The 25616-nt window shown below is 41.0% G+C and overlaps 1 protein-coding gene across 1 annotated transcript in view; it reads left to right on the forward strand.

Annotated features, from left to right (window-relative positions):
- The first annotated feature begins 3267 nt into the window (after positions 1-3267).
- Positions 3268-25616, forward strand: part of LOC122876084 (protein crumbs homolog 1-like) — a 39705-nt gene continuing 17356 nt past the window's right edge. Inside the window, exons 1-7 of the mRNA XM_044195988.1 lie at positions 3268-3531; positions 12103-12798; positions 14772-14967; positions 16884-17023; positions 18974-19159; positions 19272-19385; positions 24567-25520. Coding sequence (XP_044051923.1) covers positions 3462-3531; positions 12103-12798; positions 14772-14967; positions 16884-17023; positions 18974-19159; positions 19272-19385; positions 24567-25520 — 2356 coding nt within the window. The 5' untranslated portion in view covers positions 3268-3461. The remainder of the gene's footprint in view (positions 3532-12102; positions 12799-14771; positions 14968-16883; positions 17024-18973; positions 19160-19271; positions 19386-24566; positions 25521-25616) is intronic.

Consider the following 25616-nt stretch of genomic DNA (forward strand, 5'->3'; position numbering starts at 1 on the left):
AATTAATGCGGATTTCCATCCAATACCGTTATGCGAATATTAGGAGTTGGTTCGCTGAGATAAACAGCTGATGGCACTAATTTTCCAGTTGGGTGCCATTAAACCTTTGCAGAAAAAGAGGGTGCAACAAGATGACGTAATTAAAAGGAGCGCCAGTCAAACCTCAAGCAGTGAAAAACAATGTAGAAAACACAATGGAAATATGGCTTTTATGTTTGTTTCATGTATTAATTTGAGAAGGGTTATAGTCTCCTCATCGTTTCATCTCTTCAGTGGAGCGGAAGCTTCAGTGGACGTTTCAGTCACATGCTTCATGTACGTCATGATTTATTCATTAAGTTGGTTTCCATTGCACTCTGTCTATGTCCTTGTCAGTGTTACTGAGTGATGGTCAGTCAGTCTCCTGCATGTCCCCTGGCTGTCTGCATCACACACTATGTGGCCACGCCTCCTACAGTCATCGCTCCCTCACTCCTCTGTTGCATTTTCAAAACACTTCCATAAACTCAGATTGACAGTCTACAGTTCTGAGAGACTGTAGCTGCCCTGTGTTGTTTTCTTTTTGATTTATCCATTTAATTTAGCATTTTTAACACTGGCCTGACACTTCAGCTTGCCAGGCCACCGGGAATGATGAATAGAGGGAGTCACAAATCTAAATAAATTCACTAGTCTTTAAAATTCAGGGAAAACATGGCAGCACAGTATATATTAAAGACATTTGTACCTCACTTTTCCTTGACAGAAAGACCTACAGACAAACAGAGAGACTGTCAGCATTCTCAGGCCTGCTCTTTGTATGGCCGACCTGCCTGAGACTCCATGTCAGCCTGCTGTCTATTTCTCTATTGTGTGGCAGCTTTAATGAAAGCAGCAGCCAGTCACTGAGGAATGTGAAGCTGTGGAGCTGTGACCCACTACTTTACACATTTGCATGTCGCTTGTTGAAGGCCCTGAAGTGAGAAGGCCTGTCCCTCCTTAACGCCTCCCCTCCCTCCCCCCTTGCCAAGTGTTTAATTAAACTTTTTTGTTGTTATGAAAGCAGCAGGTTGGAGTTAAGCCTGATGCTAGACTCAGGGCCTGGGGTTGCAGTTGAGGTTGGGGGTGGGAGTGTGTGTGGGAGTGGGAGTGAGTAAGGCATTCGTCTAGCTGCCACAGAGGCCTCCGCCAACCAGATAGCTCCCAAATGTGGGGGTGGAAGTTGAGGGGACTCAATCCATTGATCCAAAGCCTACACTCTACACTAATAATCCTGGACTGAACTACAGGCTTGGCTCAAAACAAACTTGTAAGTGGGTGACAGTTACGAGTTTAGATTTTATACCGAAAGTGCAAATTTCATTCTTCACATAAATATTATGAAACCTTTAAGATGATAACAAAAGTTAGGTCTCATATAAATAAAATATTATGTCAGTTTTGCCACTGTTGTTTCATTCACGTTGCATCATTAATGTTAGGTTTTTACATTAAAGGCACGGTTCACCCAAAAAAGAAAAGCAACAACAACAACAACAACAAAAACTAGCTTTCTCAAGTAAGTGTTACTGACCCTCTAAAGGAGCAGTCAGGCATTTTGGCAAATTTGCTTGTGTGCCATCTTATCCAAGGTCAACTGAGAAGCGAGAAGCTTTCTTACTACAATGACTGGAAACTCCTGAGACTCCTGTGGTTTAGGAGCAGTTACAATAGATGTGGAGGTGGATGCACTGACTGCACGCTGCATCTCACAAGCACTGTTCTCATAGTGGGGTTTCCAGGTGTGTGTTGTAACTTTAGTGTGAACAAAACACAGATAACTCTTTGATGCTAACAAAATCAAAATACAACACGTGATTAAGACATCACTGTTTTGGAGTTGTTGGGAGGTATACTGTAATTTTGATGGAGGCTAGCAGTTTCCCCCTGCTTCCAGTCTCTGTGTTAAGCTAGGCTAAACACACCCTGGACCTGTCTCTGTACTGGATGCACAGAGATGAAACTGATACGGATATTCTCAAATAGTACTGGGTAATACAGCAAACAAGTATATTTTCTAAATTCTTAAGCTTCTCCGTCAATGGCTTTAACAAGCCATGTCTATAAAGAGAATCACATTATGGACTGTTCTAGACAAATATGCCCACTTAACTGATAATAGTTCCGGTGTTTCCACAGTCCCCTAAGAAATATTGGAAACAAAATTCAATAAAAGAAAATGTTTCAAGGAGCAATCAAGGTGGTATCCTAGCAACATCTGTCTCCTAAAAACTACATTTATGTACTATTTACTTTTATCTACTAATTAACACCAACAAGTAGGTTTTTAAACAACATATTTAATTTCTTTTCCCTACAATACAGCATCTGCTCATGGAAACTAAAGTATGATTAATGTTTTTTGTGGTTGTTTTAAGGCATGTTAGAGTACTTGGGTAGAAAGTTGTCTTGGTTAAACAATGAAAAAGTCAAAGTGACACGAGAAAGCACATGTTTACTTTCTCAATATTTAACCTAAACCACAATCTGTGGCTAACCTTAACCAAAGTGGTAGTGTGATTAGCCTAAACCTAACCCGGTCTCAGGTGTCAGAGTCCTGCGCTTTGCACAACATCCGCCCGACCTACAACGTAACACTTCCTGAAGTAGAAAAAACATTGCCAGTGAACATAATTGCATTTCCTCTAAAATGTATTAGGCAAAACCATCTAGTGGTATATAAATGTACTTTTTAGGAGACAGGGTTGATCCCAGACACACAAAAACATATCTGAAAGCGGCTGCTAAAGGTGCAAAAATCAGTTGATTAAAAAGTAAATAATGCACAACACACTTTTTATTTGGAAATGTTATCATTGTCTTGGATAAATTGAGTACTTATTTCTTTCAGCTGCCATCTAGAATATCAATTGTTGTGAAAATGTCTAGCACTGAAACAATTAGTTGATTAATCGATTAGTCAATTGACAAAAAGGTTTGATAATTATTGCTCATTATTTGAAAATTGAATTGTAAAAGGAAAAATGTCAAACTTCCCGAGACTCTAAATTGTGAGGATATGCTGCTTATTTTAGTCTTATGCAATCTTAAACTGAATATATTTCTGTTTTGGACTGTTGGTTGGACAAAACAAGCTACAGTATTAAGACATCACCATGGACTTTTTCAATCAGTGAACCAGTGGTGGAGTCCAATCCAGTACTCCAGCTCACGTTTTTCTCCCCTCACTCTCTGCTGGGGTGATTACTCTGCTTTACTACAGCCCAGCTTGGTCCCCAGAGAGACTCACACACACTCCAAAACACAAGCTCACACACATTGAGACCCAGAGTCCCAGTGGTCAGGCATGGAGGTGCTGGTGCTCACTCTCAGCAGCTAACTTGGAGCAACCTGGATGGAGTGCTGCAGTGTGTTGGATGGAGAACCTGTGGACTGACAGCATCATTCTACACTGACTGGAAACCTCAGCAGCCTGTTTTACCATGGAGTTTGGAAGAGTTTGGTCCCGATATCAGAGGACGGTGCTGATCACCATGATGATGTTCAAACTGGGTAAGGCTTCAGCATGTGCAGTTTACTACTACTGTAGAAATGTAAACACATTAGTTTAAGATATACATTTATTCCATCAGAGTAGGGGCTTTTTTTGTTGCTGAAAAACAAACAATTCCGTCCACAATTGTAGCTGTAACCCTTGCTTGTGTATGTGTAAGTGTATGTGTGCAACTCTGCTTGTTTACAGTATGTGTACACATGCATGACTGTAATTAGTACCAAATTACAAGGTTCTTTTGAGGAAACTTCCTAGGGAATTTATGGACCCATAAAGTAAAACATCACTGTTAGTTTTCTTATCTCACATTTGTGTTATTCAATAGCAGCATCAAATCCATCTTTTAACAGTTTAACATCTTTTGTATATACTATATTGTAATCATGACAGTATCAGTAACTTAGAATCAAGTGATGTAATCATTGAAACATGTATTTATGTAGTGATTGCTAAAGATTTCTGTTTTTATCTGTAGGTTAGTCAGTTCACTAGCCACTACATTAGTAAATTTGAGTGTTTACAACTCCTTGATTCATAATAGATAATGAACTAATTTAACAGGATCTAAGTAGCTGGTTTCCTTATGACTCACACTCATGTGTGATGAATCTGCAGCTGGTGCAGCACCAGATTTGGGGTGTGTCTGAATGTGTGTGGGGGTGTCTTGGTCGACCCCAGCACCTTATGAAACCCTGTTGACCCATTTTTCCCGCAACCTTCATTTGTGAGAAGCGTCTGAAGCTCATTTAAACGGTTGCGGACCAGCAGCAGGGATTTGCTGCGGGTGGCATTGTTAAAGATCACCATGGTAACGAGCTGAGCGTCCGGCTGCACTGGTGCACAGACTTTTTTGTCTCAGCTTTGAATGGAGGGAGTGAGGAGTATTAAGGAGCATGGCAAGAGACCTGGCACTCTGAGCTCTTAAAGATTTAGAGAAAAAGACAGCGGCCAAAAACACAAACGGGAAGCAGGCTCATAAAGATAAAAAAAAAGAGAGAGCAGCCAAAAACACAAATGGGAAAAGGCACATGTGATGATGAAGGATGACAGGGATTGTAAGATGCAGGGTTTGACTACTATATTCAAGACTTCCTTTTAAAGAAAAGTACACAAAAGAACATCCTTAGCATTTATCAATCAATGTACTGAGAGGAAACAGCTTAAAAAGTTGAGCAGGAGGGGTCTGAGTGAAAAAGGGCCCCAAAATGTAGACTGGTAGCTTTAATAAAATCAAGCCTTAACAACAGCAGTTACAGGAAAGAGGAAAACCACCGGAAGTAGTGCGCATGTGCCAACGTGCATGCTGCCTGTTGCCGTTGCTTAAAGAGTTTCACCTCAGGGATCAATAAAGTATTTCTGATTCTTTCTGATTCTGAGAACCATCCTCTATGGGCCTCTTAAGGACTGCCATCTCCAGATGATACAAACAGAGGTGACAAGTGCATTCTAGGCTTTCAGTTTAAAACTGTGACTAAGTCTAGGAGGATTTGTTCTAATAAAAGTTGGGAACTGGTGACCCAAAAAGATGTAAAATATGGGGGTAAAATGGTCCAGAGCAAATGTATATAAAAGCTAAACCTAGTACTTAAGTATAGTTTCAAAGACAAAAAATTTGTGTTAGAAATGACACAGGCTTTGCAACAAAAAGATGGTCGTCTCTGACTCGTCTCTGTGTAACTGTGACTGATTCAGAGGATTTGTGCATTTTTTTTGTATAAAGCAAAGCAGTCACCTGCTGTGGAGTCTTTGGAGCACAAAGCTGAACCCAGTCAGAGCTGCCAGTCTCTTGTGGTGATTCAGTAAAATTCCTCTGAGCTCAACTTGTGCGTTAGTCAGTGTCTTCCCTTTCTCTGTGATTCATAGTATTGCTGCTTCCTCTGCCCTGCAGCAAGAGTCTCTGTTGACTTTGTGTTACTGTTTTCGTGACTCAGGGTAAACACTTAAACACTTTCTGTCACTCTCCCCCTCCCCCTGCCTTTTGCACCTGCCAAGAATGAAACAAAATCATTATCTCATTTAAGAGTGTATCATAGGTCATTATGAGACATGCAGAGGCCCTTAAAAACTCGAAATTGTTTTAGAAACATATATTACACATAGATTCTTGCCAAAAACACAAATTTGTGTGTTATGTGCTCTGGTTTTGGTTGTGTTTAGTTTGAAGTTTTGCTCTGGGTGTTCCTTAATTAAAAAAGTTGGTTCTTCTTTAAATACAGCTCACAAATATATAGTTTAATTTTTTAAAAAGGTTCAGTAATTTCCTAAAATAGTTGGTCACTGTAGTTTTTAGCAAACATTACTCAAACAAGAGGAAATTGTGCATTTGTTGGGGACTATTTTGTATGTGGGATTGAGTCAAAATAAACTACAGTGTGTGTTCATGGTAGTGAAGGGACATGTCACACAGTTCAATGGTGTGGCTCATTGATGTGTTGAGAAGAGTTTTTGGCCAACAATGGATCTCCAGAATTTCTTGAATATCACCTAGTGAAGGCCTTTACACACCAGAGACAAAATGAAAATGCGGAATATTTGTTTATGAATTTTCACGTTCAAACCTTTCACACCAACACCAAATGTTTGTGTTTGGTCTGAAAAGACCTTTATTCTTTAAAAAGTTGTGTGAAGTGTAAACGTGGTAGCAACATGCATTGTACAAGCCCAAAATTATCTCGAGGTCATTCGCTTAATTTCTTACATATCTTGCAAAAAACACACATTTGCGTGTCTATCCCATGGAAGGGTATTTTGTTAAAGTTTAGGTGGAAGTTCAGGGTGTTCTTACTTAAATGTTAAATAATGTGCAGCTTATGTGCTCAAACCTCAAGTCAAGTGTGTGCTACTGCAAAAGACCTCCTAAACATTAGGCTGCAAACATATAAAATAACTTATAATAATAATGATAATAATAGGAAACATGAGCCATTTAGATTGATGAATATGCATTGTAGATTTTATTCCATAACGTGACGTTTTGCCAACAATGTGCTTCTTCAAAACTAAAGAGAAGCATGGTAACATCTAATTTACTAGTCAACTGAATGTATAAACTAATCCATATAAAGTAAGTAAATATGTTGAATGCTTGTGAACCCTGTTAATGTTTAGCTCCTAATATTGAAGGCGAAATGTATGTCTTTCCTACTTTTACAAGTAAGGAAAATTAACCCCAGATGTTCTTTATTACTATTGATACAAACATTTTGCATAATGTGAACTGTTTGTATTTTCATTCAACATACTTGTTTCTCTATATGGATTATTTTGTACACATTGTTGCTCCAGAAGTGATAAATAAGATGCCATGGTGCTTGTATGTTAAGCTCTGGAGAGGGCATGTTGTTAGTAAAATGCCATCTAATGGAATAAAATCCATGTATATCCTGTCAGTGCTGTGTGTCCATGCTCCTGCTTACTTTTCAAGTTATCAGTCTTGTTTTCTGTAGAATGTAAAAAACAAAATACCACTCCACACTGGCCACAATTTTTCATATAGATAAGGATGAAGTGATGGTTTTAAATTTGCATTAAAAATTGCTATTTTCCTGAAACAAACCAACACTAACTTAATAATGTTGGGTCAGTGTTCCTGAAACTCTTGGTCTGGTCATACATAGACAGCTTTCATTATGAATCAGGTTGTTTTTTCCTGCTTTACTTCTATATTTTCTTAATTGGTTTCAAGACTAATTTCAGGGTTTAATTTTTGAAAGCCTATAGATACACTTAATCTAACAAGTAGACTTTATCAAAGAGGGATGAAGCTATAGCATTGCATGTGAATGAACTCCCTACTTCCCATCAGAGGGAGTAGTGATTTAATGTTAAACCAATCCCCCTTTGAAAGAGGTGAGGTCTCTGGAAAGCATCCGCAGTTTGATCCTAACATCCTTCTACTTGCTAACAGTCAGCGGCTCTGCTCAGTGTTATTGTTGGGCTGAGATGTTGGTACCAGTCAGTGCTAGGGATCAACCCTGTTTGGCCATAACCCAACATCTATTGGGGGGCTGTGTGTAGGAGGATCTGTTATCAGCTTGCTGGAATGTGTGAGGGGGTGATTGGGTTTGGAGGGATGAAGACAATGAGGAGATCCTCACTGCCTCAGTCATCCCTCAGGATTCATCAGATTACAGAAAGTGCGTGGTTATGACTGACTTCAACTTTACAGGCCAGTCCTAGTTTCGGAAAGTTTCCTTCGGTTAATTCAACATTGGAAAGGTGTGGTCTAGCTGAAGCTATTCGACCATCTGACAAGCACTTCTGACAAAGTATACTGGCCACATAGCACTCACAGTACTCACAGAGCTGCTAGCATGGCTGTAGACTTTTAGTCTTGTTTGGTGGCACACTGTTTATATGTTTTTAACTCAAGGAGAGCTGTTTCTAAATGTAAGTAATCATGAAATGGAAACATTGACTGTTATAGCAGGAGACAAACTAATTGTGAGATCAAAAAATATACATTGGTAAATGGAATGACAAAAAGTAAGACTTTTAGAATTAATTTTGCAATTCCTTTAGCAACACTGCTAATTCAATCAACTTTAAAAAACAACTTTCCTCATTGGTCACCACTGGTCTAAAGTGCAAAGTACTCCTTTACAAAACAAATCCAACAAGAGTTCAGACATTTTTCAAGGTCAAAACACATCAGAAAACATTTCCTCTCATCATAAATTCACTGACTCAGATCTGATTGCACCTCACTGCACTTCATTCTAACAGTGCAAACATCAGTTTAGGTAATAAACACTATGCTGGGACTTGTTACCAGCATTCAGATTAAAACAGAGGAAGCACAAACAACACAGCACTTCTCACGATTTATCAAGATGGTGGGAGAAGTGAGAGACTGATGTGAGGAGGAAGGCTCAGTGTTAAGAGCAGATAAAGGAAGTGATAACAGACGCATGTGATAGGAACTGGGGGTGGATGCAGTGGGAAATGAGAAATGTAGGTGTTGCAGGGAAGATATAAATGCATAGTTACTGCAATGTTGTTGATGACTTGCTAGCAGAGGAGCACATCGTCTGCCATTTTTGTTGATGATTTTATCCAAAGTACCCTACAGTACCATGATTCCATGCATCCATGAGTGTGGGTGATTGTGGTGGAAATCAAGTGTTGGGAGACACAAGAGAAGAAGGTGTCAGAAATGGCCTGCTCGGCATACATGTGCTTCCTGTACCATCGATAAAGAAGAATTTTAAAGCCAGACTATGTAACCTTTGAAAGGAAACATAGCACAATCTTCCTCTTCTAATTTTCTATTTCTATAAAATGCATCCTAGCTCAAGTCAGTATACTCACGGTTTGTTGTTACGGCATTACTTGGTCTGGTATGACCGTTAGCAACTGCTAGGAGTGCCTGACAATGTGGCAGGCCCATCACTCTGATATCTCTCCACAATGATTAATGCGTGTCCTGTGTGTGCATGTGTGTGTAATTCACTCAACAGACCCAAGATGGATTAATAAAGTAGGCTACTTCATAATTGTCATTCTTCAGTCTTAATTTTGCTTAGTTTAACTTGTAAACTTTGACCATATAATGGCACTACACCACAGGTTATTGAAACTCTGAATTCAAGAAGGCTCTTCTTCTGTGGAGCATGAGTGCAATGTGTGAAGTCAGAACTTCAGTATAATGGAGATGCTGATGGAAAGGCCATGTCAGTAAGATTCATCCTCTGTGGACCATGAATAACCATAACCATAGCAATCCAACCATCAGATATCTTGAGTACAAAGTTGACATTTTATTGTGGGGGTAGCTCAAGAAGAAAGTTCATAGGTTTCCAGGGGTGTTCAAGAGGAGTTTGTTACTCTTCATCACCAAATTGGTCTCTAAGCACTGCTAAAAACCATAGTTATAGGCAGCCCACTGTAAGCCAGAGGGTAATACAGCTAAAACTTGCGGGGAAAGGACTGTACTGTGTTAGCCAACAGGTATTCTGTTCACTTACAGCTTATAAAAGTGCTCATTCACAGTTTTGTACCTTTATGTTTGGCTCATACTACTTAGTAGTACTTACCAAGGTCACTTGTCAATTTTAGCTCTGTTTTTGTCTCCAACTTCTGATAAAAATATCTGGCTTTTTAGCTGCCAAATGCTCCACTGTGTTGTTGGGCCTCACCACGAGTGGAGAACAAGAGACATTAGCCTAGTTGGGACACAAAAGCCTTGACCCAAGGCTTGAATGGCAAACAAAGGCCAAAATAGCACCAAATCTCCACCAGCCGTTAATTCACAGTTAGATGTGAGATTTAGGCTTGAATCCAAAGACTGGATATCTATTGGATGAGCTGCCAAACAGGGAGCAGGAGACCCTGGCGCACATCTATGACGTCATCACCTCCATAAAGCCCAGTGCCACACACTGCTCGACATCTTTCCATTGTGACCTCAGTCGCTGCAGGAGATGCTCAACGTTGAACTTTTATTTTCCTAGGACAGCTGTCTGCTGTAGATGCACAGCAACCGACCATCAGAAATGGTCCACCTTGAATGATCTCAACCTTCTTGTGGCAGTGGGGGGTCAAGGTGCTATACGCATCACAGAATGGGGCTTTAAACGTAACACAACCAACAATTTCAGTATTAGACATCTCGAGAATATAAATAAAAGCACACAAAATAAACACAGCAATTATACCTGTTTGTAGATTTAGGGGGATCTATTGGCAGAATATGGCAGAAATGGAATATACTATTCACAAGTATGTTTTCATTAGTGTATAATCACCTGAAAATAAGAATCATTGCCTTAGAATGAGCCCTTTATATTAATAATAATAATAATAATAATAATAATAATACATTTTATTTGAATAACACTTTAAAAGGTACTTAAAGGCACTTTACAAGACAACGACAGAGACAGTAAAAGCAATCAACAAGATAAAACCATAAAACAACAAGAAGCAATAACAATATAAAAACAACTACTACAGTGAAAAAAGGAGAAGGGGGGGAGGACTAATGGATCACAGATTAAAAGTGGATTTAAATAGGTGTGTTTTTAATGCATTTTTGAAAGAGGGGAGTGAGGGAGAATGTCTGAGGTGTTGAGGGAGATAGTTCCATAGGGAGGGAGCAGCAATAGAGAAGGTCCTGTCTCCCCAGGTCCGGTGCTTGGACCAAGTGAGATGGGTGAGGAGGTTGGTGTCGACGGATCTGAGGTTGCAGAAAGAATTGTGTTGGTGCAGGAGGTCAGTGAGGTAGGAGGGGGCTAGGTTCTGGAGGGCTTTGTAGGTAATTTTAAACTGGAGGTCTTAAAGGACTGGGGTGATGTGATTTCTGGTTCGGGAGTGGGTGAGCAGACGGGCAGACGGGCAGCTGAGTTTTGAATATATTGTAGTTTGTTGGTGGACATGCCGTACAGAATGCTGTTGCAGTAATCGAGTTGTGAGGTGATGAAGGCATGGATGAGCGTTTCAGCAGCTGAGAAGGAGAGGGAGGGGCGAAGACGGGTGATGTTTTTAAGATGAAAAAAGGCAGGTTTTGTAATGTAATTAACGTGGTGTTCCAAGGAGAGGGTTTGATCAAAGATGACACCAAGGTTACAAATGTGCGTGGAAGCAGGAACAGTGGAGCTATCGATGCGGAGTGAAAAGTTGTGGCAAGATTTGATGAGGGTTTTGGGTGTTGATGATGTTTATTTCAGATTTGTCTCTGTTGAGAAAGTAGCTTGCATCCAGGATTTTATATCCGTTAAGTAGTTTGTGAGGGTGGAGTGAATGGCAGCAGTCATGGATTTGGTAGAGTTTGAAAGTCAGGTGTTCAAATGAGGATGGAGTTAGCTAGCTAGCCTAGCATGAGGAACAATGTCACGTGAGGCTCATGGCCCTCTTCCATAGAGTCCGCCATGTTGCACCACCATGTTTCTTCAGTAGCCCAGAACGGACAAACCAAACACTGGCTCTAGAGAGGGCCATTTGCATTTTTCGTTTTCGTTTTGTTTCGGGTATTCAGCTGGTTGCAATCTGCAACCTCACTGCTAGATGCCACTAAATCCTACACAGTGGACCTTTAAGCAAAAGGAAAAAAATGACATGCATAAGGGGCAGCTGTGGCTTAGTGGTAGAGCAGGTCGTCCACCAATCAGTTGGCAGTTCGATCCCGAATGTCGAAATGTCCTTGGGCAAGATACTGAACCCAAATTGCTCCCGAGAGCTGTGCACCTGCAGTTGGCACCTGCCATCAGTGTATGAATGTGTGTGAATGGGGTGAATGTGATATGTAGTGTGAAGCGCTTTAAGTGGTTGGAAGACTACAAAGGTGCTATACAAGTACAGTCCATTTACCATTTATCATAATATGCATACAAGCTATTATGTATGTTGCGTGTAAAAAAATAGTAATTGTGTATATGTACCTTACACAAGAATTTGGTAAAGACAAACCAAAAACCAAAAGACAAAGGTCAATATGTAATATTTAAATTTTTGGCTATTGGGTACTACCTTTCTCCATCCCAGATTGGGATTTAGGCTTGTAAGAAATATATATTTTTATACAAAAATGTTGCCTGTTGCATCTTTAATTGCAATTTTGTCTTCCATTCTAGGTCTATTGTGCACAGCAGCAGCAGACAAGTGTTTATCGTCTCCCTGCAACAATGGTGCCACATGTCTTGACCACCTAGGTGACTATGTGTGCCTGTGCCCCAAAGGACCGGTATGGTACATGGGCAAAAACTGCGATGAGCTGTATGACGCCTGTTTAATGGCATCTTGCAACAACTGTACCGGCAAGCCTGGGACTGACGAGTTCACCTGCCACTGCCCGGATGGCTTTGCAGGGCTCAACTGCACCCAGGATGTAGATCAATGTCAGAGCAACCCCTGCAAAGGCATCCAGTCCCATTGTGTCAGCGGAGTCAATGACTATTCCTGCCACTGCCCCCTTGGATTGGGAGGGGAGGACTGCAAGGATAATGTGACCGTTTGTTCAGAGAAAACATGCCAGAATGGTGGCACCTGTATGGACATCCCTGACACTGGGCACCAGTGCCATTGTGCTGCTGGGTACCAGGGGAGGAACTGTGAGGAGAACATTGATGAATGCCAATCTGAACCCTGTCAGAATGGAGCCATCTGTAAAGATGGGGTTAACGCCTACCAGTGTTTCTGCGTGCCTGGATTTCAAGGCTACCACTGTGACTTGGACATCAACGAGTGTGCCTCGCGACCCTGTCAAAACAATGGCACATGTGTGGATGAGGTGGATCACTACAGGTGTGACTGTGCTCCAGGCTTCAAAGGTAAGCCACTGTGTATAGTAAGTCAGGGTTATGACTAGCTGAATTTTTTTTATTTATGTTATTAGATCAGAGATTCTTGGCTAATGCGCAGACATTTGATATGAATACATTTGGCCATTTTCACTTTCAAGTATTCGTTGATTCTCACAGTTTAATTCATCTCAGGGTGAAAAAGGAACTAAAACAGAAATTCAACTATGAGGCACTAGCACCCTACACTTAAACACAAGGCTGGATTACCAAGAGGGTAAATGGGGCAACTGCTCTAGGGCCCCAGACCCTCACGGACTCCAAAGGCCACAGTTCAATGTGGTAATTTTGTTAATTTGATCTAATTGAAAAAAAACCAAAACCTTCATTTGATGCTTATTCCTAAATAAATGTATGTTTAATCAAATAAAAGTGTGGAGGTCAGGGTGGTGGATAAGTGTGTAGCACATCACTTTCATGTGGGAGACCAGCGTTCATGTCCTGTTACAGACTGGATTTTATCCTAGCCTTTTTATGAACTATAACCACCATCTTTGTTGTGTTTAAGCTGCCTAACCATAACCATACCTGAGCCCATAATAAATTTGCCATAACCATGATCTTTCCATAATGTTAACCATACTATGCTTCAGTTGTTCCCAACCTTTTTGACTTGCAACCCCAGAAAGCAAAGCTAAGCCTGCTTGGGACTCCCCACAGGTTGCATATATCAGTGGGTTTTGACTAAAGCCTGATTCTTCCCTCTAAGATTGTTTTTTGCAAGAATTACAAAAAATAATATACAGTATATTAGAAACATTTTTTGTGCCTTCCTATTCTGTTAAACATCTCGCAACCTCTCATATTAATCTTGCAACCCCTTTGCCCTACGCTGATATTGTAGAATGCAAGATTTTTAAAACTCTGGCATTGGACATTGAAAAAAAAAACATTGTCATTGAACATAATCAGGGGTTTTGTTGAATCATTGAATATCAACATTTGGTCTGTACCTGATAGGTACTTGAGGGCAACAGGATACATTCAAAATGCAAAGAGGTTTTTAAACTATGAGTCGAGAGAGTTGAAGGGCGGGCATGGAGGGAGAGACATGAGGCACAGATACTGCTTGAGGTGAAAAGGACAGGTGCATGACACAATAGTTCTGAAGACAAAGGGAAGTTAGTTACTGTAGTTTGGCCAGCTCACCAACAGTTCGTCAGCAGTTAGAGCTGCAGCAGTGGCTGTGACACACAGCTCATTTGCGTCATCCTACCGCTACTTCTTGGAGCATAATAACTCAGTCAGATCTGAACACACAGACATGATACATATTTGTATATTCAGTGTGACTTACACTTCCCCAGGATATCATTATCATTACAAATACACATCCATAAACCTGCTTAGAAATCAAAGAAAAAAGACACTCCTTATGACACAGAACTTGCCTAAGTATAGGTTTAGGTATAGGTATAGGCCTAGGTTTTAGGTCTGTGCATCTGGGGGCTTGGAGCGGGCGCATTTGTCTCACGGATGGGGCCATAGTGTCAGACTTTGAAAACCCCTGCTGCTGAGGGTTAATCCGGCCCTGCATAAAACTGTTCTTTTTGGTGGGTTTGGAGTAAGATTTGATTAATATGGTCATGGCACTACTTTTATGCTGACCAAGCTGTTATCCAGTATTTTGTGACATCATTCAGTGACTTTCAGGATGATCATTTTCAGGATGATAAAAAAAACTACATCTGTGAATGAAAATACAGAGAAGTACAGATAGTATATTGCTTTATTTTTATCTTTTTATACCAGTAAAAGAGAGAAAGAGTGTTTGAAAAGAGGTTGCACGGCTCTGTTTAAGTAGCATTAGTTTGTGTTGCTGTTGTCTGTCTGCAGCTGAGCTCTTGGCAGCTCCAGTGTTATTGTGTTGTATCTGTACATGTGCTAAGATAAATAGGTGTGTTTCCTACCCCACGCCTTGGCCCCTGCTCTTTCCCCTGCAGGGATTAACTGCAAGGTGGAGATCGATGAGTGCGAGGTGCATCCCTGCCAGAACGGCGCCACCTGCCAAGACCACGTCGCCACATACACGTGTGAGTGCATGGCCGGCTTCCAGGGCCAAAACTGCGAGGTCAACATTGATGAATGTGCCAGCATGCCCTGTCTGAATGAGGGCAAGTGCATAGACAGGGTTAACAGGTAGGATTACACTCACACAAGCATGTTTATACTGTCTGCACATACCCACACATACAATTTTAGTGTAGTTAGAGTGGTTTGGGTTTTTGAAATGCAATGCAACCTCATGGCTAAACAGTTACACGCAAATACTGATACATACACTATATGGACTACAGTATAAATTAGGTCTGACAAACAGACCATTGATATTTGAGTTTTTGAAATAATGAGATGTAGATCTACGCAGTTGAGGTTGACAGATTTGCTAGCTGGTGTGATGTTAATTACCTGAAACTTAATATTAGTAAAATAAAGGTTAAAACTGGTTAAAAATGTATATCTCAAGAGCAGAAGTCTGATAAATCAAGTCACCATACAACATCACAGACAACAAAAAGAGTGGTTATAAGCAAAACTAAACAATGATAATCAATGATAATGGCAGATTCGAACTGATATCGTTGGCCTCTGTCACAGTGTTTCCAATGATGATTTAGAAAAATGAAGGTCCTCTTTCTGTGTTTTTAGAATGAAGCTTCATTAGGCAACATTTTAATAAAACATAATCTTTATGTTTGAGTAGATTTTTCAGACATGCACACTAGAATGATGAGATGTCTGAATTTGAATAATGTGAACTTTGGTGGAATCTGATCAAATGCCCAATTATAATCAAGGTTAGACCCATACATAGAGTTAGACTGGTGGTTGGAAGAGATTATTCTCTTGTCATATGTATAAAATACATAATCAGTGCAAATTTCTACATGACTTTGTATTCTCTGTCTTTGTCTTGTGTTTCCCTCTCATGTTGAGCCTGGTAAGGCCGATGTGTCATCCAGCAGTGTGTTGTGTCCTGAGGCTGCACGGTAGACATTAAAGTTGACCAGGGATAAGAATTAATCCACTTACTGTCAGCCATTGTGATGAGTCATTAGATGGCTGGAGGTGGTGAGAATACCTGGTAGTAACACCGATTGGAATAGCAGGGAGTGAGGAAGATAGGGGATTGAAGGATGTTAAGTCAAGTAATGTTAAATGGTCTAGAAAACAGTAGATCATAGTGCAGATTTGGACAGGAAGTTGAAGTTGTTACCCAGATCATCAGCTGATCACCCTGAGCGCCAACTGTACACCCATTCATATATCTGAAGGATCATTTTAAGTACCCTTTCAAAAGGTACAGTACAATGATCAGCAAATGACAGGTCCAGTTTCTGTTTCTTCGATTTAAAATTTCTTTAAATGTTTGTTTATGTATATTTGATCATCTTTGAATATCAAAGCAAGATTATTCATTTTAAAAATGCAAAGGTGAATTCATAAGGAATTACACACCCTTGTGCGATTAAATTGATTTGTTACTACTTGGTCTGGTACGACAAGTACCTTGGAGTTGCTAATGTTTGACATTAAACTATGACTCTTCTCTACTTCTGCTATGGTCACAGTATGTTGCATCATGTCACAGATAAACATTCCAATGGTTTTATAACTAAACCCACCATACCTCACCAACAGACATATTTGTTATTTCCTGCATGTAGTCCCATTCCACTTACTCTTAGTCGGATAGCCTAATGATGATGTCTTTACTGACTTTACTGAAGGGAAATTCAACGTGTCATCATCCTGTAATTGCCACTTCTAGCCTCAGTGGCTGCTGTTCAGCAAAATCAAATAGTCTTGCATTACACTTTAGTTGACTTTACATTCTTTTTGTTATTATTTTTCTTTCCTTCACTAGAAAACTGAGCCAATGATTTAGAATATTAGAATTCAAAATGTGCCTTTGTGCTAATTTCTAATCATTTTTTGAACAAACCAGTGATTTTTCAAAGATGAATCGCACAAAAAATCTAGATATAATTATCCACCTCATCTTAACAAATACAGTATAAGACAGGCTTATTTGTGTCTCTGCTCTTTTCTAGCTATGAGTGTGACTGTGAAGGGACGGGCTTTGTAGGCGATCACTGTGAAGAGGATATTCCTGAATGTGCTTCTGACCCCTGCCAGCATGGAGCCACTTGTTTGGAGGGGATCAACCAGTACAAGTGCCTCTGCTGGCCAGGTACACCATTATTCTGAGCACCTAATATAAACCAACTCTCAAACATGAGACTGCAGCAGTCACACATAAAGTGCATGCAGTCTACATGTGATTTTTGCTGTCATATTTTGTTCATGAGTGTATGAAAAGTGATGCATGATCACAATGTGACAGAGAAAAATGCAGACGTCGGCAGTCTTTATGTGATTTTTGCATCATATTGTGTTCGTGAGTGTGTATGTTTTGTTGTGTGCATGTCCTAAAAGTACCATGTGCAGATTTCATGGGTGGAAGACTTAAAGGATAGGTTCAGAATTTTTCAAATATGTCTTAATACAATACTCACGTATCACATGTATTGTATGCCAGAAGAGATATTAGTCACTGTAATTATTCCTTCTGTCCATACTAGCTGCAATTGTGATCGAGCCCTTGTGCGACCTTGGGACAAAATCGCCCAATCCCACAGTCCTTTTTAATGTTTAACTGTTTTCAATGGAAGGTAGCTAAAGCCTGCTGGAAAAGTAGATAGATGACATTGCACGCTAATTTGCATCAGTGACATCATAAACTTAACTGACTCTTAACTAGCTTTAACATTATTATTTTTGAGGATGCTATAATTTCATCTTTATGCACCTGTGGACACTGGAATAAACTGGATCTTGGAAACTCTTGGAAGCTATGCGTTTTCTGTGGAAAAAATAAAGGTCTACCCTTGGTATTTTTTTGAGCTTCTTGTGTTCCTACTTGATGTTGCTGTCACTTGGGATTGCAGGATCTTAGCTTGGTCATTCTCAACTACCTTAGGAGGTGTCTTCCATTTTGACCTTGGGACTTCCCGTCCATACTCATGGCAGATGTTCCTGTACACTATGCCAGCCACTTGGTTATGGCGTTCCATGTACGCTGTTCCTGCCTGCATCTTACACCCTGCTGTTATGTGCTGTATCTTAGGGGCATCTTTGCACAGTCTGCACATGGGGTCCTGTCTGGTGTGGTAGACCCCAGCCTCTATTGATCTTGTACTGAGTGCATGTTCTTGTGCTGCCATTATTAGTGCTTCTGTGCTGTCCTTTAGACCAGCCTTTTCCAGCCACTTCTTCTATCTGTCAGTGGTACATGCTGTAAAGGTGCTTGTCTCTCAATGATGGTTCATCCTCCTGCTCATCATCCTCAGGTTTCTGCTGCCTGAGGTATTTGCTTAGCCATTCATCTTTGGGGGCAATCTTCCTGATGTACTCCTGGATCTTTGTTGTTTCCATGTTGGAAACATGCTGTCAGTCCATGAGATGTTTCTTCTGTGATACCTTGGTCAGTGAGACACCTTTTTAAAGGCCATCAGTTGGGACTGAACCAGCTGATATTAATTTGCACTGACAAGGGGCAGGATTGCTTTCTAATTACTGATTATCTTGGCTTTCCATGCCATTTTGCACCTCCCTTTCTTCATGTGTTCAATACTTTTTCCCTGTGTCATTTAACATTATTATACATAATTTAATTTATGGCCATCCATGGTTAGATTTCTTTGTATGTGTGGATTGCATGGGTTGTTACCAACATCTGGTGCAAGTTTCATTTCAATAGCATCTCCAGCTGCAGCAGAGGGATACGTCCTGGTACTCATGTGCAAGTTTGTTGACAGAACCAGCTCACTCAGACAAAATGTGAAATTTCAGCTTGTTTTATTCAGACAAATTTGAAAGCTGAGTTGTTTGTGTAGCCCGTGTTTATTCGACACAAATGGCCAATGCAGCTAACAGTACAGACGTTAGCTCAAACTAACTAACAACACGTATGTGTGGAATGTGTTGATGTAAATGTGTGGGAGTTTGGACGAAAAGAAATTATTACAGTGACCAATAACTATTTTAATGTGCTTATTGAGTATTGTATTAAGAGAGACTTAAAAGAAATCCAACCTTATCCTTTAAACATTTTTGTTTTTGTGCGCATGTGTGTTTTCAGGTTATGATGGAGAGAATTGCCAGGTGGATATAGATGAGTGTGAGCAGCATCCCTGTGAGAATGATGGCAAGTGTTTCCAGCGCTCAGATATCCTGAACTACGGGATTCTACCTGAACTCAGCAAAGCTAATTTCAGCTATGAAGAGGCAGCTGGCTTCATCTGCCGCTGTCTGCTAGGATTCACTGGTAAGCCAGTTCACAACAAAAAACCTTTAGTTTCTTGGTATATTGTCCCATAAACTCATCATAAAGTGATGAGGACAAAGATATGAATCTCATTAATATGCTCTGTTTGCAGGAGACAACTGCTCAGTCAATGTAGACGAGTGTGTGTCTGCTCCGTGTCAGCATGGAGGAAGCTGTCAGGATCTGGTCAACTCTTATCAATGTGTGTGTCAAGATGGCTTCACAGGTAGGATAAACCTCTTATCTGCTCTTCTACTATTATCTCCTAATAAAACAAAACTGAGCTGCTCTTCCTCCAGAGGCACCCACAGGGTTGTGTCATGTCCCTGTTACTCTTCATTCTCACTGACTGCAGAAGTCAGGGTGCAAGGACAGGCACTTCCTGAAATTCACACAGTTGTTGCATGGGCTCGCAGTCAGTGAGCCTGTACAGCTGTGACGCTGACTTACTGAGGCTGAACATTACTACAACTGAAGACATGACTGTCGAGTTCAGACAAACATCACTTGCACTTTCCCAGACTGTAAAAGGGAAACAGTGGTGTGTACCTTCACCTGTTGATGAAATTGAACTTTGACTTGAATACTAAGGCAACATGTTAGAAAGGGGAACAAAATGGTAACTGTGTCCCAACACCATACAACATACTAATTCTAAGCAGGTTTTGAGCCTATTGTTGTGTTTCACAATGGAAAAGTGACAAAAGTATACTCAAAATAGTCAGTAAGCATGATAAAAAGAGTTGATTTTTGAGTGTGCTGTTGATGTGCTGTGGAGATGTCTCTCCTAATGTAATGCACGAAGGAAATGGAGGCGCTTCTCATAGCTGGAAAATTGTAATAAATTGCAGGTGGTGGTGAGACAGCTACAGAAAGATCTGACATCAAAATATACATCCACACTGCTGTCTCTGTACAGACAAGCGTTTCAGCCCCTTAAAGAATCTCCATCCATACTAACATGTGACTATTCACATGCACTGGACATGCGCGGGCCGGTATGAACAAGAAGCAGATTGTCTACTCTGGATGTTCAGTTATAGTAAATACTGCAAACAAAAAACAGCAATGGCAAAAAGTAAGACCAGAAATTTCTTTGCTTGGACCGATGACGAGGCATAGACAACAAGGTCAGCAACGACTGTAATTCGTTAGCCATATTGAATGAGCAACTAGTAGTCAAGGCTGATGTCTTTGTTTGTTTTCTTCCGGAAAAGGGACACGTAATATGGGCGTGACAAATCAGGGAAGGACACGTAGTGACTGACAGGACCCAGTCAAGAAGCGAACCTGGGTGTCTGTGTCATCGTTTCCAAAAGCCTCCATTTTTGCATATCCAAACCAGAGCACAACCCTGGACGGGGCCAGCAGACGTTTTTTACTATACTTATTATGAAAGCAATGTCTATTTTGGTGAAACCAGATTGTCCTCTTTATACCCTCTCTTCTGGTAAAAGATATGTCTTTCAGAAATGTTTTCTGAGAGTTTTAAATTGACTGACATTGGACTGTTGGTCAGACACAACAGGACTAAATTCGAATACCAGTATTAGAAACTGATTTTCCTACCTTAAACAGCCTATACTGTATCGTATTTAATTTTTGTTGGACTTTTTTATCACATAGACTTCTATTTATTGTATGTTGTATTGTAATGTGTTATTAGATTAAAGGTCCAGTGTGTATGAGTTAGTGGCATCTAGTGGTGAGGTTGCAGATTGCAACCAGCTGAATACCCCTCGCCTCACCCTTCCCAGCGTGTAGGAGAACCTACGGTGGCCACAGAACTCGTGAAAAACACGAAAGGCCCTATCTAGACCAAGTGTTTGGTTTGTCCGTTCTGGGCTACTGTAGAAACATGGCGGTGCAACATGGCGGACTCCTTGGAAGAGGACCCGCTCCCTCTGTAGATATAAGGGGCTCGTTCTAAGGTAACGAAAACACAACAATTCATATTTTCAGGCGATTATACACAAATGAAAACATACTTATCACGTTGTTGTCAAATTCCTTTGAAATTTGTCATGTGTCACAAGCCAACTCTCTTTTACATTGATAAGTTATTAGGTTACCTCACTGCAAAAACAACTTCCCTGTGGGGGACAAGAGAGACCTGAAGTGAACTGAACTGCAGGTCTGCAGTAGAAGCCAGTGTAGACAGATAACCTTTGCACCAGATCTCAGAATCTCCTTGGTCAAACAATAAAGGGTTAATCTTCCTCCTGCTGATCATTCCTCATGGCCAGCCAAGGTATTAATTCCTCATTAGAAGAGATTTGTCACTGCATCACTGAAAACAGGAGGAACTGCACCAAAAGCTGACCTTGAAATGCACAATCTGGACTTAGAAGTGAGGAATTCAGCCAAAAGCTCTCATCAACAAAATGAGAGGCTAATTTGTGATATTATGGCCACGCGATGTGGAGGCCACAACAGAGCAGAGGATAGGAGGGGATGAGAGGGCATATGGTATGGAGGAGCATAGCAGAAAACAACAAAGCCAATAAAAAGGTGCCATATGTCAGGCGTCCACCTTGGGCATTAAACAGGGGTCTCCTAAGAAATTTGTCAGGGGGGAGGGGAGATTACAACAAAGCTGTTTAGGAGCCTAATTAAAGCCTGATGAAAAAAAGATAATACAAAAGATTGTCAGCAAAATAAGGGCCTTTTTCAAATGATCTGCACTTCATTCTTCTGGTATGCTAAACTGTAAACATATCACTGTAACACTGCAACAGCAAGCAGAGATAGAGGAAAACTCCATATGAGTGCATGAGGTGGTCGTCACTGTATCCGGCTGTTAAGCCGGTAGAGATGAACCCCTCATTGCACTTGGGCCATGCTTATAGAGTTAGGAGCTAGAGTTTAATTGAGTTTTTGAAGGCTGATGCAGGACAGTTTGGATTAAAAATGTCTGGGTTAGAGTTATTTGTTTGGTCTATATATATATATATAATTTACAGATCTTTAAGTGAGTAACACGTTTTACACTGTGGCTTCCTCAGGTTTTCTCATAACGTCATCAGCAACAGGTGTATGCTTTTAAAGCTTGATTTTGTCAATTACAGATCAGTTGACAAAACAATATGCATTATTCACATATGTCCAGATTTCCTGGCTCTTAACTCTTTTTCATGCCAAAGTATAAACCCCATAATTGCTGATGCATTTGCTGGTTCTTTCAGATTTATATTTGTAAATGTTCTTTTCGAAGGCTTTGAAACTAAATTTAAATCACAGAATGCTGTGAGGGAATACTGTGAGTGTTGCTATTATTCAAGAAGTGAATAATCACATAATAATCTGAACAACTGTTATTTGAATTTAAAGGTCCAGTGTGTAAAATTTAGGAGTAGCTATGGCAGAAATGTAATATTATATTTATAAGTGTTTTCATTTGTGTATAAAAACCTGAAAATAAGAATCGTTGTGTTTTCATTACCTTTAAAATAAGCCATTTTTATCTACATAGGAGCGAGTGCCCTTCCACGGAGGTCGCCATGTTGCACCGCCACGTTTCTACAGTAGCCCAGAACGGACAAACCAAACACTGGCTCTAGATAGAGCCGTTCACGTTTTTCACAAGTTTCGAGGCCACTGTAGTTTCTCCTACATGCTTGGAAGGGGAGGGTGCAGCGAGTTGTATTCAAATGGTTGCAATCTGCAATTTCACCACTGGATGCCACTAAATCCTACACACTGGACCTTTAAGAGAACATATAATTCAAACAACATTTTTAATGAACTATTATTCCACACATCCCCTTTCCCACCCACCCATGGTGAGCATATAACAAAACAGAGAAACACAGAATTTTTATAAAAAAGTTGGATTTTAAAAAATAGACAATTTGTAAAGTCAGAAATCTGACAGCAAGATGGGAATGAAGTCAGAATAGTCTTTAATGTCACTATCTCTGAAATTCTCAAAAATTTGACTTTATTTCCAATAAATCAGAATTTAATACTTAGGTTGGAATTTAGACAGACTGTGACTTTAGTAATTCAGAATTTTTAGGAAAAAATTAGGATTGAAAGTTTAAAATCACAATTCTGAGACTATCAGAATTTAATCTGAGAATTGTTTGATCTTAGATCTCATAATTTAAAGAATAATTTCCTGACTCAAATTTCAGTAATGAAATAGTCTTAGCTAGCTGATATGCAAATGTCAATAAAAGATCAATATTGGCTCCATGTATTTGTCCAGAAGTGCTCAGGTGTGGCGCACCTGAAGCCTTGAACCTGCCGCACCTCCTGCGGGTTCATTATAGCAGCTCCTGCCATTAGTGGACATCCACAAGCCAGCTCACAGAGCAGGGAGGGGACTGCAGCACTGCATTCCTCTTGTCAAACACTGACAGGAGCCAGCTGGAGGCTGGAAGCTTACCACTCTGCTAGGGCTGGGCTGCAGACAGGAGAAGAGCAGGGGGTGTGAGGAAGGGAAGGGAGGAATTCAGTGAGGGATGGAGGAGGGAGAAAGAGAGGGAGGAGAAGAAAAGGTGGGCAGGACTACCTTGTAATCACTCCTGCCTGTCTGCCTGGTACAGAGTGGAGGTACTTTTGCTTTGTAAGCTAAAGAGAGAGAAAGAGAGAGGACCTGGTTGTGTTACTTCACCCAGCAGTGTGAGGAGTGTGTTGGATGTTGACTCAGTGGATCATGGGGAAAAGCAGGTTGATGCTGCTGCTGTGCTGCTGCTGTGGTCCCTGGTGGCTGACAGGTACAGTATGGTACAGCACTTTAATGCTACATTATCAAAGATGAAAGTTGCGTGCTTGTGTATGAGGGTGGAGTATTGGCACAGAGAGGATGAACAGCTTTAGAGTTCCTTGGGTGTAGAGTATTTTAAAGGACTATGTTAATGCAAGTTGACTGCTGCTGTCAGGGCTTAATGTTGAATGTGGTTTGATGAGGCAGCTCTGACTACTGAAACCAGGCAGACAGACTGTAATTCTGGCATAGGGTGCGTGTATGTGTGTGTCACAAATTTGTCTGACAAGCATATAGTGCAATATTTCAATGTCTAGCTGATACAATCAGTATGACAGACACTGATTTAATTGCGTCAATGAAATCTAATTCACCTCTAATTGTGCAATTAATGGCTATTTCCTCCAGTCATTTCTTCATCTACAAATGACACTGATGACTCAACCAAACCTGCCTGTTCATCTGTATGCGTGCATGCTTAGCTTTGTCTGATCTAATTAAGTAATTTGCTGTAGTGTGACTTTCCAGGCTCCCACTACAGTCACCTAGTTGTTTGATTAATTAACCAGATTTATGTGATTAAATTATTAGATTAAATATGACTTCCATTGTGATCCATGTGAAGGATGTGTTTTGGCTGCTAAAGAGGAGTTAAATCAGTGTTGTAGTACTAAACGTGAGTATCTCTCCATGCAGGCGTACACTGTGAGGTGGACATCAACGAGTGTGACAGCAATCCCTGCCAGAATGGCGCCACGTGCGAAAACGCTGCCAACTCCTATAGGTGTCACTGCCCCGTGCCAGAGCCTGGCCAGGAGCCCTGGGGCGGGCGAGACTGTGACATCCGTCTGGTTGGCTGCCAACAGCACCAGTGTCAACACAAAGCAGGGTGCGTCCCTGTGCTGACTGATGATGGAGAGCACAGCTACACCTGCCTGTGTCCGCCTGGCTGGACCGGAGAACACTGCAACACCTCCACCACCTTCTCCTTCAACTCTGAGGGCTACGTCCACATGCAGCTGCCTGTTTCCAAAAACAGGACAAATCGAGAGACTAAAGACCACAACCACGGGCTCCACATGCAGCTCCGATTCAGGAGCACTCTGCCCAACATGTTGCTGTACTACCGGGGCACCATGGAGCGCTTCGTCTCCCTGGAGCTTGTCGGAGGCTCCCTTCAGGCCAGGGTGAAGTCAGGGAAAGTACTGCAGGTCATTTACTCTGGCCCAGTCAATGACGGGGAATGGCACCAGGTCACCATGACCATGGATGAGAGGTTGGTTCTCGTTGTAAAAGGACCCGGCTGTGAGGAAGAATGCCAGGTGAAGAATGAGGGCTACAACCATCTGATTTTCCTCCAGCCCAGCTCCTTTCAACAGCTGTATGTTGGAGGGGCACCGCAGGAGTATTTAGCCCATACGTCCAGCGGAAGGGGGTTCATTGGCTGCATGGAAGACTTTCAGGTTGACCATAAGCTGCTTCTGCCTCAGGACCTCATCAGAGAGGAGAACCAGGGCTTGGAAATAGGATGTGACAAAAAAGATTGGTGTCAGGATGACCCATGCATGCAACGTGGGCAGTGTGTGGACATGTGGGTCCGTGCCAGCTGTCTGTGTCATCGGCCCTACTATGGAGAAAGCTGTGAGAAAGGTGAGAGTACTTACAATATACCTTACACACAAAAAACTGGGTTAAAAAATAACTAAATAATAACTTTAACCCCACCGCTGGGTAACTATGGGACAG

Source organism: Siniperca chuatsi, linkage group LG5 (genome assembly GCF_020085105.1).
Source record: "Siniperca chuatsi isolate FFG_IHB_CAS linkage group LG5, ASM2008510v1, whole genome shotgun sequence".
NCBI lineage: Eukaryota > Metazoa > Chordata > Actinopteri > Centrarchiformes > Sinipercidae > Siniperca > Siniperca chuatsi.